The sequence below is a fragment of the Alligator mississippiensis genome, chromosome 2, assembly GCF_030867095.1.
Source record: "Alligator mississippiensis isolate rAllMis1 chromosome 2, rAllMis1, whole genome shotgun sequence".
Taxonomy (NCBI): Eukaryota; Metazoa; Chordata; order Crocodylia; family Alligatoridae; genus Alligator; species Alligator mississippiensis.
The window spans coordinates 176,710,389-176,730,084 of record NC_081825.1 but is presented as its reverse complement, the minus strand read 5'-3'; the positions used below and the strand labels follow the sequence as shown (position 1 = coordinate 176,730,084).

The 19,696-nt window shown below is 50.8% G+C and overlaps 1 protein-coding gene across 1 annotated transcript; it reads left to right on the top strand.

Annotated features, from left to right (window-relative positions):
• Positions 1-1,540: 1,540 nt before the first annotated feature.
• LOC106738408 (transcobalamin-1) lies at positions 1,541-16,254 on the top strand. The gene is made up of 9 exons (XM_059722479.1): positions 1,541-1,656; positions 9,837-10,019; positions 10,580-10,729; positions 10,960-11,115; positions 13,126-13,295; positions 13,712-13,883; positions 14,940-15,129; positions 15,527-15,645; positions 15,954-16,254. Exons 1-9 carry the CDS (start codon positions 1,578-1,580, stop codon positions 16,013-16,015), a joined length of 1,281 nt encoding a protein of 426 aa, XP_059578462.1. The 5' UTR covers positions 1,541-1,577; the 3' UTR covers positions 16,016-16,254.
• The last annotated feature ends 3,442 nt before the right edge of the window (positions 16,255-19,696 follow it).

Genomic DNA, 19,696 nt, shown 5'->3' with positions numbered 1-19,696 from the left:
AGGTGTGGCATTTCCTGGAGACTGCCTTGCCACAAGTAGCTCCACCACACCATCCAACCCCAGCAGGGTGCAGTTTCAGGTCTTACCCAAGGCCAGGAACCTCCTCTATTCCCATAGTTCCTACCCTTGACCTCCAGATGTTCCAGAAGCAGTAGGTCTGGGTAGCATTACTTCAACAGCATCCCTGGGGCAACTGCTGGCTATGCTTTCAGAGTCTGGTCTTATACCCAGGCTGCCCAGCCCCCCACCAATTAGGAAGCCTCCTGACTGCCATGTGACCACTTGATTGGGTCTGCTCCCACCTGCAGTCTGATCTGCAGCCTGCTTAAGCCCTTAAAGTGGCAGGCACCCAAAGTGTTCTGCCACAATGTGCTACAATGTTCCATGGCATTTGCAAATGGAATACAGAGCACACCGTGGATTCACCATCCCTCTGACACACTGCCTAAGGAGATGTTAAACATACCCTGAAGTCCCTGTCCCTCCATGATATTGGTCAGTGGGGCTGGGCTCACATTCAAGTCACTGGGGCCACCATGGCTCTGATCAATGGGACAGTGGGACTTCCCTGAAGTTATCATCCTCAACCTCATGTAGGCATATGAGGTGCTGGATACTCCCTGGAGTCACAGGTCCCTGGAGAGCTATCCATGACCTTTTGTTGCCATCCTGTCAGTGTTGCTAGGCAATGAGACACTGAATGCCCTCATTATGGTGCTAGGCACATGCTAAAGTCATCTTCTCTTCCAAAGCAGTGAGCACTATTGCAATCATCCCCTGGAAGGATATGATAGAGCCCTTTGTAGTAAGCACCCACTGTTGAATAGGCATCTGTGATCTAGTTGGCATCCAAGCCCACTTGTAAAATTCCCTCAGGTTGCCTGACTTGACCTGGTACTGATACCAGTCATGATTGTGCCCATACACTACTATCTCTTCCATGGTATCTATATATAAAAAGCTTAGTTCATCTTTCAGTGTGTGTGTGTGTCTGTCCATAATGCTCTTGGGGGGCATGGCTCCCAGCGAGGCATAGCTCCAGCCAGTGGTGCATCAAAAATGTCCATCAAGAATGACAGGTGAGGAGGACCAGGACAGAGCGCCACCACCCACCACCCCACATGGAGCGGGCTGTGGGGGTGGCACACAGTTGGACATGAAGCAAGGGGGAGGGATGGCGTGGGGCCAGACATGAAGAGGGGGTTTGGTGTGGGGCCGGACACAGGTGAGGTGGGTGACACTCCTATGTAGGGGCTGGACATGGATCAGTGCTGCCAGAGTAGGAGACACCAACTCAACCTTAGGGGAAAAGAAGTGCAATGTGTCCTGGAAAAGTCCACTTAGACCTCTGGTGGCAGCCCTTGGCATCTCTGTGTACCTGCATTCCTAGTGGTGCACACCCACAGTATGGCATTGCTTAACAGCCCTCTTCCGGTATGGGGAAGCAGCAGCCCCAGGGTGAGGCAAACCAGGGGAGGAGATCGTGGAGTCCCCACCTCCTTCCAGCTGATAAATGCCAGGTCTAGTGCTCAGCACAGCCAGTATTGAACTGAGGAGAGGAAAACAGTCCCAGAAGAATGATGCTGTCTCTGGCAATCCCCTTGGCAGGCTTCCTGTTCCTGGTCCTCCCGACAGGGGGGCTTTGCTATGGTTGTGGTGAGTAGAATGAGCTGCACTTGTCTCCATGTGTCCTTAACCCCTGTACTTTGTGGTGGTCCTGCTGGGCTTGTATTCTGAGGGCTGTCTGAAAGGAAGTGGAACTCCTTTCCTCTGACATGTGGGGAAACTGAGGCACAGAGGTAGAAGGGATTCAGCTGGGTGGCAAACAGTCAGCCACCCCACTATACTGCTGCTCACCTCAGTTTCCCCTCCTCAAGGGAAATTTTTGCTGGATTCTTCCTTTCCCGTTCCCAGCTGAGTAGTCAGCTGAGTAAGTGGTATGGGCAGAACCAGCAATGATAGCATCACCTTGGGGAGGGGAGGTGGGTGGGAGGGGGGAGCAGACCCTGCTGAGATCTATTCCACCCCAGGTAGCCTGGATTCAAAGAGACGGTCGCTGTTGTCTTGCTCTGTACTACTGGTAAAACAGGGTTAATGCAATGACTTCTTGGAAGCTGCTACTGGTGACTCAGGGGGGAATTTCCCCTTGTGATGCCTCATGGGACAGACAGGTTGCCTTGCTGTCATCCCTGGACAATACAAGAGTCCCATTATCCCCAGCCACCAGGCCTAGCATCTTGTCCCCTCTAACTTTCTCATGCACCTGCTCTGGGACATGCCTGCCACATAGCAGACCAAGAATTCAGGGTGGTAAAGCGGGCAGCTACCTCTGTGCCGGGACATGGCATGTGTCTGTGGGAGCACCAGCCCCTGGTTAGCTCTGGTTCCACACTCCCACCCCCCAACTCCTGGGGTACAGCAGGGGGCTTATAGATCATGCCTTTGTTAATGAGAACTATTCTGTAATAGAAAGACTTACGTGTGCCCAAGGGACTTGTTGAGGGGGCCAAGGAAGAAAAGGAAAAATAAACAGGGCACAAATAGAGTAATACAAAGTATTGATATTTCAGGTCACTGGCAACTGCAAAACACAGAGGGAGATGGGAGTGAGGGATATCTATTTTGAACTGATGTGTTTTTGGAAGGTTGGGCAAACCACAAAATCAGAAAATAATAATAAAAAATGTTCCATTTTCAAGTTCAGATTAACTTTTTTAACACTATGAAGTCAATTAAAAATAAAGTCTATTTTGAAGCAAAATCCAGCTTAGGATGGAAAAAACCTGAAAGCTTTCAATTTTTAGAATATTTTTCTGTAACTGAAACTGGCTACCAGCAACAGGAATTTACCATAGGTTCTAGCTTTGGCTGATCTGAGCCAACATCTTGTAGAGCAAAATCAAAAGCTCTAGTATTTTACCCAGGACTGATAAGCTAAGTACTGATACTTCAGCTAAGTAGTTTACCCAGGACTGATTCCTCTTGCCTGGCTCATGACCAAAGACTTTCTCCCCTGTCCATAGCTAGGTCTGGGAATGGGGCAGGGGCCACAAAGTGGCAGTAGTGATTATGGTATTACAAGTCCTAGGGCATTTGTACACAACATGGGGTTTGATCCTCATTAATTTAATGCACCTTAAAAATTTTAACCTGGGTTATTTTGATGCATCGCATTTGTGTTTGCACACCACGGGCTTTCGAATGACTTAAGTCCCATGTGTAATTCCCCACAGATTCCACCAGGGGGAGCCAAATACCAATCAACCTGTAATAATGTGTTTTCTAATGAATAACAGCAGGAGGCGCATGTTTGCTGGTAAACCAGCCTCCACAGTTCCCGTCCTCTGCCTCCCCCTCACTGAGAGTCTAATGCTAAGTCCCCCCCCACACACCCCATGCCAGGCCACAGTCACCCCAAAATCCTGCCACTTACACCAACCTAGGCTCGAGCCAGTCTCCTAGTGATCCTGATGACAAGCCATGTGAATCATCCCCTCCCATCCCTTTCTATTCCCCCCATGTTACATAGTAATGAAAATTTATACATGAATTTTTGTAACTGTATATAGGATATGATAACACAAATATACAGGGTTGAGACTAGAGCGGGACACAGGGTGGGGAGGAGCCCAGTGGCGCGGGGAAGACCCGGAGGGGTGCTCCAGCAACAGCACAGAGGAGACCTCAGCAAGCTATGCCTTGACCACTGCCATCTGAGGGAGCATGAGTCATTGGGCCCTTGGGTCCCACAGGGGAAAGAAATTTGGGATGGGCAGGCCCAGAGAAGGGGCTGGGTGAGCAGCCCCTCACCCAGTCAAGGCCCTAAGAGGAGGGCCCCTGGTGCTTCCTAGACACACTCCCCCCAGTTAAGGAGTAGATGTTATTAAGATTGTTTATGTTTGCACCTTATATTGAAATGCTGTACTGTGATATTGTATTGTGTGATGCTGCTGAAACTGTTTATTTGTGATGGGTAAATAGTGCTATCATAGGACAGAGTAATTTCTGAAAAACACCCTATTGGTTTTTCTTGAATGTTAGGTCCCCTAACTGGGTAGGGGCCCATTTGATGCCTATCATTCTGCATTAAAGAAAGAGGGAACTGTTCCTCTCCTCTGTAGGGGTAAAAGCACATTTCTGCTGTTATATTTTGCATGATCCTTTAATTAAATACGGGTTCTCCACTGTGGGGTGGGAAAGCTGTGGGTTCATTGTGGATATACATTGTTTTCCTTGGAGGGGTTGTAGTTGGGAGTGATTCTTCCCCAGTGTTATTTAGGGTTTGACCTTGGTTATTGGTTAATGTCTTTTGTGTAAATATATGTATATAATATTTAGTTTTATATTTATGTATAGTATATGTTAATAAATACTGTAAATAGTTAAGAGCCTGTCTCAAGTCTAACTCCATAGAGGTAGGAGGGAACCATGAGTCAGTGGTGGTGACCCCTACTACAGCACCCTCACCTCTCACCACTCCCTTGTGATTGGGATCAGGGCACACCCATGGGTATACGTGGGCTATGACATGTACACTTCTTTTTTCTTTTTGAGAAGTTCCCTAATGTGGCTGTTGAGCCAGACGGGCCTCTTGGCCCCTTTTCCTCTTTTTGACTGAATGGCGATGGCCTCTTTTTGAGCAGTGAGAATAATTTTTTGAGGAAGCCCCATCCTTCATGAGCTCCCAGGTTGTCCAATTGCTGGTTGCAAAGGGCCTTACCAACTAGACTCCTGAGCTTACCAAAGTCTGAACATCTGAAGTCTATGACTTCTGTTCTGTTGGTAGAATTCCCAGCCTTTGGGTGGATGGTGAATCTAATCAAATCATGATCCCTGTCACCCAGAGCACTTCCAATCTTCAGGTCACCTACCACGTCTTCCCCTTTCATCAGCACCAAGTCCAGAGTGGCTTTACTCCTAGTCAGCCCCTCCACAGCCTGTGTCAAGATCAGGTCATCTATAGTTGCCAAGAAGTTGGTTGATCTGCTGGACCTAACTGAATGGTCTTCCCAACAGAGGCCAGGGTAGTTGAAATCACCTATGACAATCAAGTCTTTAGTACTGGCTGCTCTGGTCAGATTCCTGTGCTCTTGTCTTCTTGGTGGGGAGGTCTATACTAGACTCCCACCATCAGGTCCCCTTCTCATGAGCCCTCTTGTATCTTGACCCAGAGGGTCTCAAGGGACTTCCCCCTGCCATCAAATGTAACCTGCAGGGAGGGGTACTGCTCTTCCACATAGAGGGCCACCCCTCCACCCTTCCTCTGAATCCTATCCTTCCAATAGAGCCTGTAGCCCTCAATATCCACTGCCCATTCATATGTATCATCCCCCATAGCCTCTGTCAATCCAATGAGGTCAAATTCCTCATCTGCCAGAAGGAGTGCCAGTTCATCCTGTTTGCTGCCCATGCTTCTGACATTCCCATAAAGACAGCTGAGCTTACCCCTAATTATCTCAAGTTTTCTGTCCCTCTGCAAGTGTCTCTGGGCATGGGTAGTTATCTGGATGTCCCCTACATAAATACCCTCCTCTGGGTCCTCTTGGTCAAATGACTTATACCCAGCAGTGGATTTGTGCTCAGCAGCAGAATCTTCCCGCACTCCCCTGGGCTTGTCTAATTTAAAGCCCTCTTCAGTAAGTCTGTGATTCTTATAGAGAAGAATTTCTTCCCTCTGCCCATCAGGTGGATACCATCTCTTGCATGCAGATCAGTGCCGTTGAACTGCATACCAAGGTTGAAGAATCCAAAGCCAGCATGGCAACACCAGCTCCGAAGCCTCTGGTTGACTTCTTCAATGCATTCCTGCCTTCGATGGCCTCAGCCTCTAACTGGGAGGATTAAGGAGAAGACCACTTGTGCTCCTAGTTCCTTGAACTTCACTCCCATGGTCTTGTAATCACTCATGGTTCTCCCAGGGTTGTTTCTCACCATGTCGTAGGTGCCCACATGGATGAGGAGCATAGGGCAGTAGTCTGTGGGGCAGACCAGTTTTGGGATCCTTGCCAATACATCTCAGATCCTGGCTCCTGGAAGGCAGCAGACCTCTCAAGCAAAGGGATCTGGATCACAAATGGCACCTTCTATTCCTCGGAGCAGGGAGTGTCCCACAACAATTACCCCACGTTGCTTCTTCAGTAGCGGTAGCTGTTCCTGTCTTGTCCTTGGTGCGGTGGACGCAGATGCCTCTTCCGTTGATGGTGTGAGGGCTGTGTAGTTGTTCTGTAGGGCTATTGATGGAGCGGCTGACACTCATTGTGGCTTAGGGCCTGATGTGACCAGTTCCCACTCTCCGTCATTAGTGGCATCTCACTGGAGCTCACTCTTCTTCCTGGTCTCCAAGTCATCGTTTTACAGATGCAGTGACTGGCCATAAGCATCAATGTCCTTCTCATGCTTCCTAATAGCTCACAGTCTGCTCACGTCTTCCTGGAGCTCCCTCACCTGGCCCTCCAGAGCCTCCACCAGTGAGCACATCCCACAAGTAGGAGTCCCTGTACCCCAGGCCCCAGCCTTCAGCAGGCATGCCAGGCAGCTCCTGCAGCCTGGAGTCAAGGGCTCTTTCTGCATGGAAACCAGGACCATGGACCCTGTCTGGATAGGGGCCCCAGAGGCACCAGGAGGGGGAGGTCCATCCAGGTCAGGAAGCCTTGGGGTGTGGCACGTACCCATCACCATGTTGCTGGGTGGATCCTGTTTGCCCAGCACCTTAGCGTTTATTTGAATAGAAGATCAGGTGGGTATGATTACCCCCACATGGCCCTCTCCAACAGCTACTCGAGCAGCCAGCTTCACGGTGTCTCTAGCAGCTGGGGGGGATTCTTTGGGTCCCCTGGTGTCTCCCTGGAGTGGCAGGGGCTGATTCCTTGACTCCCTTAACCAGGTTCCAGAGCCAGAGGTCTATCCCACAGCGAAGGGGGCTCTAGCTGCCCAGGGGCAAAACAGACCCAGAGTGTGCTGTGCACCTCTGCCGAGGGGCAAGTTAGGGCCAAGAGCTCACTGGTGGCTCCTCCACACACCCTCCTGCGCAAACTCCTGCACTAACTCTACATGCCGGGGCCCTGAGCACACCTGTTTGCACAACTCCTTAGCTTGTCTCAGTTGTATCCTGCTCCTAACTAGGGCCCTCCTGCTGTGGGCCCCACTTACCTCCTGGCTTTGTGCTGGGGGGGAGATAGGGGTCCGCCAAAGGGGTCTGCCAGAGTCTTCAGCTCTCGGGGGCACAACAGGCCTGCACCCATGTGTCTCTGCCAGAGAGCTGTCCCAAGCAGACGTATCCCATGAACGCTTAGTGAAAATTAATGGTGTACTATTAGTACAGCATGTATGAAGGCAGAGGGGTGGTGCCAAATCTGACAGCTGTTAGTTTTCTGGCTTTTAGGATTACGTTTCCCAGTATTCCTAAATTGCCAGGGCTTGAAACAGTTTCCATGGGGACACCTCATTCGGGTTGCTTCCCATGCTTCCCTTCACTGCCCTTTTGTCTGCTTGTTGGAGGGGTGTTGTGAAATGTTGTTGAAATGGTGGGTTGGTGGTGGTCTTAGGGTGCAATATCCTACAGCCACCCAGCCACACTCCTAAAATGGACTCCTGCAGGCTGCTCATACCACTCAATCCCCATCCGTCCAGGTCTCCACCGCCCCACTCCAGCCGGCCAATGAGAGGTGTAATTAACCCTTCCACAGGACATAATTCAGGCTGGCTAGGCAGTGGCATGTAATGAGCCCCCCATCCCCCCATGCCCCACTTATCTTCCACTCCCATCCGCTATCTTCTCCTGTAGTAAAAGGATTTATTGTAATCAAAAGAAAAACCACTGCTAGTTGTTGTCAGCATCCATATCCATAATATGAGCTGCCAGGCAATCCCACACAAGGGCCACCTGACCAGCTTCTCTTTGTGGATAAGACCTCAGTCCCTGCACTGCTGCCCAGCCACATCTCTGTCTGGCTGCTGCCTGTTGTGTTTCTTCAGCCCACGACTTGCTGAAAACCTCTCTGCAGGTCTCACAGATGTTGTGGAGCACGCAGGCTGCCACTACAAAGGCTGTGATATTTTCTGGCTCCAGCTCAAGCTGGCAAGTAAGCGCCCTCCACTGTGCTTTCAGTTAGCCAAAGACACATTCAACAGCCATCCTGCATCTGCTCAGATGCAAGTTGAAAACCAGCTTCTGTGAGTCTGTAATGTTCCCTTCATAAGGCTTCATGAGCTAGGACTTTAGGCAGTAGGCAGCATCCACTATTATAAGCGGGGGAATGACAACACCATGGATCACTGTCTCAGGGACTCTGGGTACAAAGTGTCCTTTCTCCACAAGGCCAGGCGGAGGAGAGGTTCTGAACACATGCGAATCATGTGTGCTGCCAGCCCACCCAGTAAAAATGTTCATGAGCCAGCCCCGGAGGTACACCACAGGTTGCAGGATAACAGAGGCAAATCTTTTCCAGCTTGTGAAAGACCTCCGCGTCCCCAAAGGGGACTGCAATGGGATGTGAGTGCTGTCTAAAGCCTCCATGCAGTTAGGGAACGCCATGCCTTTCAAGCCATCTATGACTTCCTGAGGATTCCCGAGGCAAATAAAATTGTTTGCAGCAATGTCCAGTAGCAGCTGGCATACCTCATGAGTTGCCATCCCGGCATGCAGGGAGCCACCCCAAACTGGTTTGCAGTGTAGTGGAGGCTGGACAGGGTGGCCAGTTTTATGATGGCCATGGCCACCCTCTTGTCAGGTGGGATGGCCCGACACATGTTAGTGTCCTGCCTCTGAGTTTGTGGTCCCAGCATCAAGACAATATGGTAAAAAATCTTCCTGATCATTCAGAACATCTCTAGTCACTGATGATCGTTCCAAGCGGTCAGCATGATTCGTTCCAGCCAGCCCAAGCTGCAGACCACCAGTTCGAGCCCAACAGGCTCTTGTGGGCCCAGACCGTGCAGTTGCTGCTCCTGAGGTTTCTCCAGAGGCCAGTCAGCTTCCATTTCCTCGCATGACTCTTGGTTGTCCCACTCCTGGAAATATATCCATCCCCTGTTTCACAAGGTGCCTGTACACACAGCCTCAGCGAAAGCTTGGAGAAACACTAATGATGCATACACTATCATTGTTATCTGGTCCTCCATGCCTTGTATTCATTTCAAGGCCAGCAGTAGTTCAGTCAGCAGCAGTATCACCTCCTCCTCCTGCTCACCCATGTCCTCCAGATTCTCCGTGTTGGAGTAGTCTTCACTCTGCTGTTCTCCATTCTGCACTTTCCATTCCTCACTTGCCAAGGTATAGGCAAGACCACTACCAGACGGTAATATACACCAGTAATTGGCAATATGGGTCACTCCTCCATTTCTTTATTTATTTCTATATTAAGTATTCTGTGCTAGGGTAACTACTAGAGATATCCACCCCCTGCCCCGCCCCCCCATGCCCTGGCTGCCCGCAGTCAGCTGTTAGAGCAGGGGGAGAGAGGAAGAGATGGGCAGGAGCCAAAAAAGAAAACAAATATATAACAGCAGTAAATAACAGCAACACCTACTGGCCAAAGGCCTGAACTACAAAAATAGGGCAGCGCCACCTGGTGACAAAAGAAAGTAAATACAAGTCTTTGAGTCGCATATGTTTACACGCCATGAATCCGTAGATATGACAATGTAATGGGCAGCGACACAAGCTAAACTATGTCCTAACAGCTTTAGTTTAATGTGCCAAAAAGACTTTAAAAGCGGCAGGAAATCCTGCTCATGCAAATGCAAATGCAGTTGCAGCAGCATAAATGGGAAATCTCGTGTCATATACAGACAGCCCTAATCACCACAGGCCTTCTCTTTTGCTTTCTCCGTGGCAGCAGTGACAGAGGAGGAGCGTCCCCAGCTGATCTTTCTGCTGAACAAGGTAATCTCTTCAGAGGACACCAGAACCGGTCTGAATCCCAGCATCCTGATTGCCCTAAGACAGGCCAGGAATCACAACCGTAATGTGGAGGAGAACCTGCTGCAGAGACTGAGCCAGGATGCAGTGTCCCATGCCAGTAAGGCTCTACCCCCACCCTGAACCTCTTACTGCTAGAGCCAACTCCTGGACCCCTCTCCCCATCCCCTGGCCCCTTAGCTAATGGAGTCTACCCAGAAAACAGCCACTCCCCCCCACCCTAAAATACATATTGGAACCACAGACAGCACAATTCCAAGAGGCTGAAAGTCAAAAGCATATACCCTAGCCAAAATAGTCCCCAGTGCTCAAAGCTACGACTGGAATAAAGAACGTGGTTGCCTAGGCACAGACTCCCCGTCCCCCCTCCCCCAGTCTCCCAAAGCAGCCTGGAAACTGAGCACACCAAAATATATCCCAGTGCTTTAAGTTATGACTTAAATAAAGCACTGTGCCCAGGCACAGACGCACTACACTCTCCCCTGCCCCCATCCCCAAATCTCCCAAAGCAGCCCCAGCCCCAGGCAGACTGTAACAGGGACACAGACTGGTGTTTGGAGTGTGGCATATGTGCAGAGGCTGGGGCAGGAGGCAGGGAGTGAAGAGCAAGGATACAGGCCGGCCCCTGATCCCTGCCCCTTTGTGTGTGCTGTCTTCTAGAGGAGTCCTACAGCTCAGGCAAAGTGGCCCTCAACATCATGGCCCAGCTGGCCTCTTGTGTCAATCCACGGCACGTCTCCAGCTCCAGTTCTACCATCAACCTGGTTCGGCTCCTGGAGCAGAAGTATCAGGATGAGCTGCAGAACCTGAGTGAGGATCCACCAAACCCTTTCTGTACCCTATACCTCTCTGTTGCCAATGCATCTGACCTCAATCCCCCTACCTGATCCTCCTTCTTGCTGTCTCTACCTCTGTCTCTAGATTTCTCCCCTGTGTCCTGGTCCCTTCTCAGTCCCTGTTCTCCTTACTCTACCCTCTCTATGCTTAGCCCTTTCTGTCTGTCTAACTGTTTTCTTTCTGCTGTGCATTCTACTTCACAGACAAATACCAAGCCCCCCTCACCAGCTTCTACCAACTCAGCTTGGATGTGTTAGCCCTGTGCTTGGCTGAAGGTAACTTCTCGACTGCTGAAGCTGCCAACCTCCTTAAGCCAGACAAGGACAAGAAGAAGTATTACCTTGGCAACTTCTCTGTGGGTGGGTAACACATTCTTTCTTCCAGACCGTGAAGGAACATGGTAAAGAGGAGAGAAATTATGAGGCTGGGATCATCTGTGACTCTCCCTCTGAGGTCTGTACTGGGCATCAGTGGTCTAGGATCTCCTGTGATTGCCCCAATCATGGCACCTGCACTGGTGTTGGAGGGGCTGGGATCCCCTAGGAGTGTCGTCATCACAGGGTCTTTCTTGGGGTCATGTGGTCTGTGAGCTCCTGTAACACCACAATATGATAATTCCCTCCTTTGTTCTATGATGGGCATTTCCCATGCTTGTGGGTTTTGCTGTTTGCCACATGGGGCTGGTAAGAAATGCCCATACCCAAGGGGTGGGGGGAGGGGGAGGTGAGTTGTGCGTGTTCATGTTTTCAGCCTTCCTCAGAGGCATTGGATGTTGGCTGCAGCCAAGGCTGGGGATTTTGACTGGGGTATGTGACAGGGCCATATTGAGGCCAGTCATGACATTATGACATTGCCCCCCTCGCCCCGCCCCCCCAAATGTGTCTAGGGCAGTCCATCCTGCCTCGTCTGCCATGCCTTTGATGTTTAAAAAAAAATAGGAGTTTATATGCAGGGGGCTGCCCATTTTGTTGCCCTGATGCCAAGGGTGAAATACACAGTTCCGAACCTTACCTTACACTGTGTCCCATGCCTCACAGATAGCATCTGAAATCACTTCAACATCCTCCAACCTCTTAGCTGGGCTGTACTCAGCCTCCAGCCCAAACTTGGCCTCAGGTGTCCTCAGACATACCTTTGCCTCTCCTCCCCCTCACTGGGGCCACAATCTCCACCCCCTCACTGGGCTCCTGGGCCGTACACTCTTTGGGCCTCAGGCCCCACTCTATGGGCCTTGGCTCCTGTGCTTTCCTGTCAGGGTGTGCTCCCCTAACCTTTCCCTTCCATGGGGTATCCACAAGGCTGAGGCTTTCCAGCGCCCCCTCCTCACCTTTCACTGGGGAGGCACTGGTGTGGTATTTCCTGGAGACTGCCCACCACAGACAGCCCCACTACACCATCCAACCCCAGTAGAGTGCAGTTTCAGGTCATGCCCCAGGACTAGGAACCTCCTCCATCCCCATAATTCCTGCCCTAACTTGCAGGTGTTCCGGGAGCTGCTCTCCTCTGGCTGAGCAACATTGCTCCACTGGCTCCCTAGGTGTAACTGCCAGCTCAGCTCCTAGGGCCTGGGTTTATATCCTGCCGGCCCAGCTCTCCTCCAATCCGGGGGCCCCTCTGTGGTCATGTGACCACCTGCAGGCTGATCCACAGCCTGCTCAAGTCCCTGAAAGTGGCAAGCACCACAGGTGCACTGCCACAGGGTGTGCCAATGCTCCTGCTAGGACTTAAACCTGAAGGTTCCTGGCAAAAAGCTCTTGCCCCTCTGCTCAGGGTCAGACTGATTGCCATACTTGGGGCCAGGAAGGATTTTATCCCATGGTCAGATTGGTATGGACTATGGGGTTTTGTGCCTTCTTCTGTAGGGGCGAGGCATGGTCCTCTCTCTGGGATCTCTTGAGCATATAATACAACCTTCTATAGGAGCAGAATGCTGGTTGCTGTGGTCCCTCTACTTTACATGTGGCAGGTTAGGGTATTATGTCTTGTGATATGTCAGGGTTGATGGTAGTTTTACTCAGAGGTTAGATTATAGATATATGGGATGGTTTGGATAGGGATGATCCTGCCTCAGGCAGAGGGTTGGACTAGATAACCTCTGGAGGTCCCTTCTAGCCCTACTTCTCTATGATTTCTCTATCAAGTCTGTCCTGGGGTCAGAGGGACTGAGATACCATGTGATTATTCCTGCAAGGTATGCATTGGGGTCAGTAGGGTTGTGATCTCCCATGGCTGTTGCCTTTGTGGGATCTGCTCAGGAGCTGGGGAGGCTGGGGCTCTGTGTGACTGTTCCCTTTGTGGACTCTGGGCTGGGGTGAAACCCCTGGCCTGCAGTGACAGGCCCATCTAAGCAACATTTCTGTTTCCCACAGACACTGCTGCAGTCTCCATCCTTGCTCAGGTCTGCCTGAAAAACAAGACCCTGACCCCAAAGGTCAGACACAATATTGCAAAGAGTGTGAAGTGGCTAGTGCAGCAAATCCTGAATCATTCCCATGACGAGGTGCTTGGAAACCTGTACAGCACCGGGCTGGCCATACAGGTGAGGGGCAGGAATCCTAGTGGGAATCCAAAAGCAGGTTGGTGTGAACCCAAGCTCCCCCCACAACCCAGCACAGCTTGGCTTCAGCAGTGCACAGCAGCAATGGTGATGTTAGCAGTGGACTTGAGAGTCAACATATTTTGACAAATGGAGGCATCTCTCAGTGCTATAAAAGCAGAAAGAAAAGCAGCAATCTGTGGCTGTGAGCAAACTCACTAGCAGATAGATGGTGTTAAGTTCCCAGCCTTCCTGTCTACCTCCCATTCCCCCTCCCAGTTACCCTTTCTCCTCTCCAGCCATGTCTGCACTCTCCCTCCCCCTGTCTCATCCACCATCATGGAATGGGAGCAGTGCTGGCCAGGGGCTCCCCAAGCCCAGGCAGGTGGTTCTACCTTCTCTCCCCTACTTCTCCACAGGCCTTAACTGTGTCTGGCATCCAATGGAACTGCAGAGAGTCTCTGAAAATGATCCTGGATCAGATTCATAAGGGTACATTCGATTTACCCATGGCTGCATCCCAGATCATCCCATCCCTGGAAGGTCGGACCTACCTAAATGTAACTGGCCTCAACTGCTCTGCAGACAAAGGTATGAGCAGCAAGCTAAACACGTCAGCCTAGCAGGGACCCCAGCAGCTCTGTCCAGCCAGGACAAGACTTGAGAACTGGTAATTCCTACTGTTTAAGGAAAATCTCCTGACAGGCTCTGCAGCTGAACACAGCCCATTAATTCACCATTTATGTACAAGTAGAGAGGAAGGACATTTAGTGGTAAATACTGGGTTTTCCTGGTCCTGAACTAGTGCCCTCAAGTGCCTTCTCGACCAGTGACTTCTTGTTAACCTTGCATAAGACATCTTGGTTTCACACTGTGCAGAGGAACAGCTTACTTCACTGGCATGTTGCTCAGTGTTTTAACACAGCTGCAAACATCACATCTTTCTGTCCTATGGTAATTCAAAGCTTTCCCTCCCTCCAAAAGTTCTCATTGTTGGGCTGACCTGTTGTGCAATTTCTTCAACATTTTGAAGTAAACTGACAATTCAGAAACAAAGATTGAACAAAGTTGAACAAAAGATTTCCTTTCCATTTACAATGTTTTCTAAACATTCTAAAACTCCTTGAAGGAGTTTCAGTTTGCAGCGCCCCAAGTCATTTAAGGTGCATTATGCCGATGAATTTCCTACAGTGGCTAGAATTAATGCGCAATACACTGCCAAGGTACGCAAACACCGACACCATTAATGCAGTGCAAAAGCATTTAGCCCTCTTTAAAGTGTCATACACACACGCCTCTCATTTCAACTACATATCCTTCCTCAGGCCTAAGATGTGTAACTGATTATAGATCTCCTGTGGTTCTCAAAGCAATGGTCCCGCTTCTTTAGTTCAAACAGTAGATTCTAACACCAAGATCCTGGATTCAATTCCAGCTGATAGGCCTGGTGAAGTGCTGTTGTACAGCTTATCTCTCTGTTTTTTATATGTTCCCCTTTCTCTCCCCTGGTGTTTGCCCATCAAGCTGATGCTCCCGATACCTGTCAGGGACTTCAACTGTAGTTAATTTTATCCTGTGGGAAACTTGTCCCTACAGTGTGAAGGTGACATTTCCTTACTTGTTTCTCCTTTCCTTCTCCCCACACAGATGATCTTGACATCATAACAACCACACCCAGCCCACCCACCAGCCCACCACCCTGTATTTGTGTCAACTATACCGTCTCTGCCAAGGTCAAGACCTTTATCAATGGCACCATCCCTGTTCACGTGCCACAGGGCTCTTCCCTCTTTGACGTGATGAAGGTCGCCCAGGACAAAAATTGGAACATATTCAGGTACCCTGCTGGCATGGCAAACCCAGCATATGCTGTTGGTGTCTTTGGCAGTGTGGGCCAGCCTGCAGCACAGGGGCAGTGGGGAAATGGACCTAAGCATTGTGCTGTCAGCTGATAGACCCAGTGGAGGATAAGGATAAGGAACCTGCTCCTCTGCATTGTTCAACTCGGGGGTGTCCCATTGGTGTGAGGTGGCTGCAGGCTAGGTAAGGGAAGGCTCTGGTGCTTCTTGGTTCTGCTATATCTCTCACCAGCAGACACAAGTTTTTAGCTATGATATCCCAAGTCAGATGCCCCCTCTGAATTGGAAATCAAGAGACAGGGTCCCTGCTGACTGCTGTGTTTAGGAGCAAGGGCTCACCAGATCTCCTGTGGGACTCTTTCTTTCTCCTGGTAGGTTCACATATGAAAATTCAAGCTGGGGCCCATACATCACGTCTGTGCAGGAGCTGATGGCTGATAATAACCAACGAACTTACTGGCAGCTCCTGAGTGGGAATATTCCACTGGACAGAGGTGAGACACTAGAAAAATGGGACAAGATGAAGTGGCAGGGGGCTCTGGAGAAGGAATATAGGTGTGAGGGGGGTAGACAGGCTGCAGGGGGTGTAAGATGGGAATGGGTATATAAGGAAAGGAGACTGTGGGGGGAGCTTGTGGAGTAGGGCAGAGGGTGGTGAGGGATGAAAGAAGTATATAGGAAAGGGAGAATGAGCAAAAGAGGAAAAAGAGATGGGCCCAGAGGGAAAAGCCAGGTCACAAGGCCTGAGGGGGTGCTGACCCCTTTTACAATCTCTCACCCTGCCTCTCCCATCTTGCTCCAGGTGCTGGGAACTATATTGTCTCTGACAAGGAGAGGCTGGAGGTCAGATATAGCAAGTACTGAGCTCCAAGGCTCTGAGGACATTGTGGCAGGGATACAGCTTCCAGCTCCAGTTCTTTGCTGTACAGGGGCTCTGGGGTGCCTGCCTTCTCCTTAGTGCAGGCCCATCCCCTCTCAGAGCACGAGACTCCCCCTCAATAAGATGGCCTTTCGGAATGGCCTTGCCTTGTATTCACAGTCCTGTGATCCTTCCCAGGCCCTCTGTCTTTCTCTCTCTCCTCCCTGAAATAAACACCTTGCAACAACAAGCAGCATCATTTGGTCTGTGCCAGACAAAGAGAGGGGAGGAAGAACTGGGACTGGTGGGTAAAGAGCCCTCCAACCTGTTCCTCTCTTCTGCAAACACAGCACAAAAGGGGGGTTACTCCCACAGCACTGGGCACACACCCTGAGTGACAATCCCTTCAGTGACTTTGGCTTGCTGGGCACTGAGCACAGCTTCCAGCCCTGGAGTTACCGTCCTCATCATGGCACTGGCAGTTCAGGGGGTGGGGGTTGGTTCTACCCATCTCCTGTATGGCACTGGCCAGTGGGGTTCTGGGCTCACACTGAAGCTCCCTGCCCCTCTATGGTACTGGCTAATGGGCACTGGGTATTTTCTGCAGTCTGCTTACTAGGCCTGCTTTGGAGTCACTATTTCACGGTTTGCTAGGTCTCTCTGAAGTCACAGTTTCTTGAAGGATGTCAGACTGTGAGGTAATGAGAAATGACCCTTTCTTCTTTGGTTATGGTCAGCGGTATGTTGGGCTCTCCTAGAAGTTACCTACCCTTTTTGCCTGCCATCCTCCTATTGGAGCTCTCACCCCTCAAGATGTTTTGGTGCCTGCCAGAGTATCTCCTACAGTCCCTCTCTGCTAGGAGCAATGTTTGTTGCAATGCACTGGGCCTAACTGACCGCCTTCTTCCAGGTGCTGGGATTATATGCTCCAGAGCCCTGCCCATTTTGATCAAGTGACTCCCTAATCATGTACTGTTTTCATCTAATGGACAGCCTGCCTCTCTCTGCTGCAGCTGAGCCCTGCTTCTTTCAGCTTTCTCTGGTTACCTAGGAATCTGCACAACTACTGCACATAGTGCTCTGGGCCTCATTTTTTTCAGTCACCACTAGTTTTGGGGGCCAAATGTGGAGATCCAATAATCTAAGATTCAGAACTGCTAGCTGCCCCTACTCCAGGTGAAGTCAGCAGAGTCTTGAAATATGAGGTCTTCCATATTGTAACCCTGTGCCCTCCACAAGCTCTACATGTGTGTGACAGGGGAGCATCTTGAGGCCAGTCCAATAATTGGCCCACCCACCTGCCTAGGGCAGTCTACCCATCTGACTCTCCTGCCATGCCTTTGTTGAGACTGAAAAGTTGTGTCTAGGCTGGAGGCTGTCCATTTATGCCCTGATGCCATAGGTGTAATACACAGCCCCAAACCATCTCTACACCTTGTCCCATGCCTTGCAGCTGGCATCCAATCAGTTGACTTTCACGTAGCCTTTTCCAGGCCCTAACTCTGCCCCTACACAGGGCCTCTTTCACACACCATGACTGGGCCCCATTCACACTGCCCCTTTTACTGGGTGACACTAGAGGTGCACTGATACATAGGTCCCATATCAGATCAGTACCAATATAAGGAGAATTAAGAGTATCGACAATCAGCTTTTTTTGGCTGATGTGGCTGATAATGTGGCCAATAAATGCCCTGTGCATGTGTGCAGCCACAGTGCAGCACACAGGCAGCCAGGATCGCAGCTGGCAGAGTGGAGAGCAGTCAGGTCTGGCTGGTAAGTCTGATGTGGGGGAATGGGTGTGGCGGGGCATAGATCAAGGCCCCAGCCATGAGGGAAGGAGTGGGGCTGGGTCTGTGGCTGTGGCTGTGGCAGAGGCAGGGGCAGGTGCTGCACAGCTGGGGCAGGGTGTGGGACAAAGCCACGAGTGGCTCATCTGGGGGGTGTGGGGAGGGGATGGCGGCTCCCACCACGGGAGGCATGCACCCTGGGAGGCAGGGGGGATGCGTACCCCTGGATCTGCGCAGGACCAGGGCCGGCCGCCTGCTGCGGGCTGGGCCAGGGCAGCATGAGGCTCTTCCTGGTGGGAGGGTTGGGTCACGCTGTGCTCTGGGTAGGCGGTGGCAGCACTGGGATTGGGGCTATGGTGGGGGCTGCATTTTGGGCAGGCAGCGGCGGTGCTGGGAGGTGGGGGGCTACAATGAATTTTTGAGTGGCTGCAGCCACCCCCCCATAGCCCCACTCCCAGCACCACTGCTGCCCACCCCAAATGCAGCCCAGCCCAGCCCCCTGCCAAGAAGAGCCCAGTGCCTCCCCAGCCCTAGCCCACAGCAGCAGCCCACCATCACCCTGCATGCAGATCTGGGGGCTCACACTGCCTGTGCCCTCCTGGAGTGTGTGCAAATATGGTATGGACTATTGTGGAGGACCTCCTTCACACAGCTGTAAGAGTACAGACAGTAACACTGCAGGCGGTACCATGGAGTTGGTTTCTGCAGAGCTCAAGAACAGCAGTGTGAAAAGGACAGTGACTTGTAATGAGTTTCAGAGCTGCCTTGTGGAAATTGAGGAACCTCATCCTGCTTAAACATACTGACCTTTCCCTGAAAGAATGTTTGTGGTTATTCTAAATCTGTATGATGTGATAAAGCAGAAAGACGTGGGGGAAGCAGAGGCCAAATGGATCTAGCACAAGGACAAATGGTGAACTGTGTTTTGATAAGCCTTTTAGGAAATTGTAATTTATGCTTCATATTTTATAGATTTATAATCTGTGCTGTAAACAGTCTATATGACTCCTTCCTGACATGATGAGATCATCAGCATCCATGTGGAGAAAGCCTCGCAATCCTCGCTAATCCTGGGACACTGTGCGACTTGCCACACATACCACCTCCTGAAGCTCCCTCTCACCCTCTTTACAAGGTTTCCTTGCTGACACTGGGACTCTCCTCGCTGCATGGCCACCCCTGTGAGAAAAACTGAAGGAGCCTTTCTTTTCCTGCCCCCATGCTATCATCTACAGCCTCCCAACTGATCCTTGGCCATTTAAACCAAGAGCTGGAAGGAAAGAATGACCCATACAGAATCACAGTGAGGGAAGGGACTTCAAGAGGTCATCTAATCCAGCCCCTGCCTATCAAAACTATTCCAGTCAAGTGTTTCTCTAACCTGCTATTAAGGACTTCCAAGGATGGTGTCACAAAAACAAGGAAAAAGATCACCTTGCCCCTTTTAGAGAGGAAGGGGAAAGTTTGTCCTTGGAAGTCCCCCAAGAAGCAGCTTTATTTGGTCTCCCTCTCCTTTCCTGAGAGGACCCCCTGCAGCCAGCCTTAGCATGGCTTCACAAGGGGTAAGCCTCTGGCTTTGAGACCTTGGCTCTTCTCAGTCCCAGCTTCCCCAGTGATCTGTAGCACCTCTGGGAGCTCCTTCTTTTTGGTCAGCTCCTGGGAAGGAGGAAGGGTATTTCTTCTTCTTTGTCCCAAACAGCACAGTGGACGCTGCTTCCAAACAAACAGTCTTCATTGTGCCACTCCAGTTCCCTCTGTCCTCACTCAGACCTTACTCTGCTCACCCTGGGGCCATTCCTTTTCTGTCCATGCTGGGGCCTTCTCCCTCCCCCCAGCTCTTTCAGAAAGTCATTGGTTTTCCTCAAGCCTACTCAGCCACACTTGCAACAAAACAGT

Bases quoted from the DNA above. Each gene is read 5' to 3' on its own strand.
- LOC106738408 (XM_059722479.1), top strand. From the start codon at position 1,578: ATGATGCTGTCTCTGGCAATCCCCTTGGCAGGCTTCCTGTTCCTGGTC. The intron at 10,020-10,579 runs GTAAGGCTCTAC...GCTGTCTTCTAG, and splicing joins GGATGCAGTGTCCCATGCCA to AGGAGTCCTACAGCTCAGGC. The intron at 15,646-15,953 runs GTGAGACACTAG...ATCTTGCTCCAG, and splicing joins GAATATTCCACTGGACAGAG to GTGCTGGGAACTATATTGTC.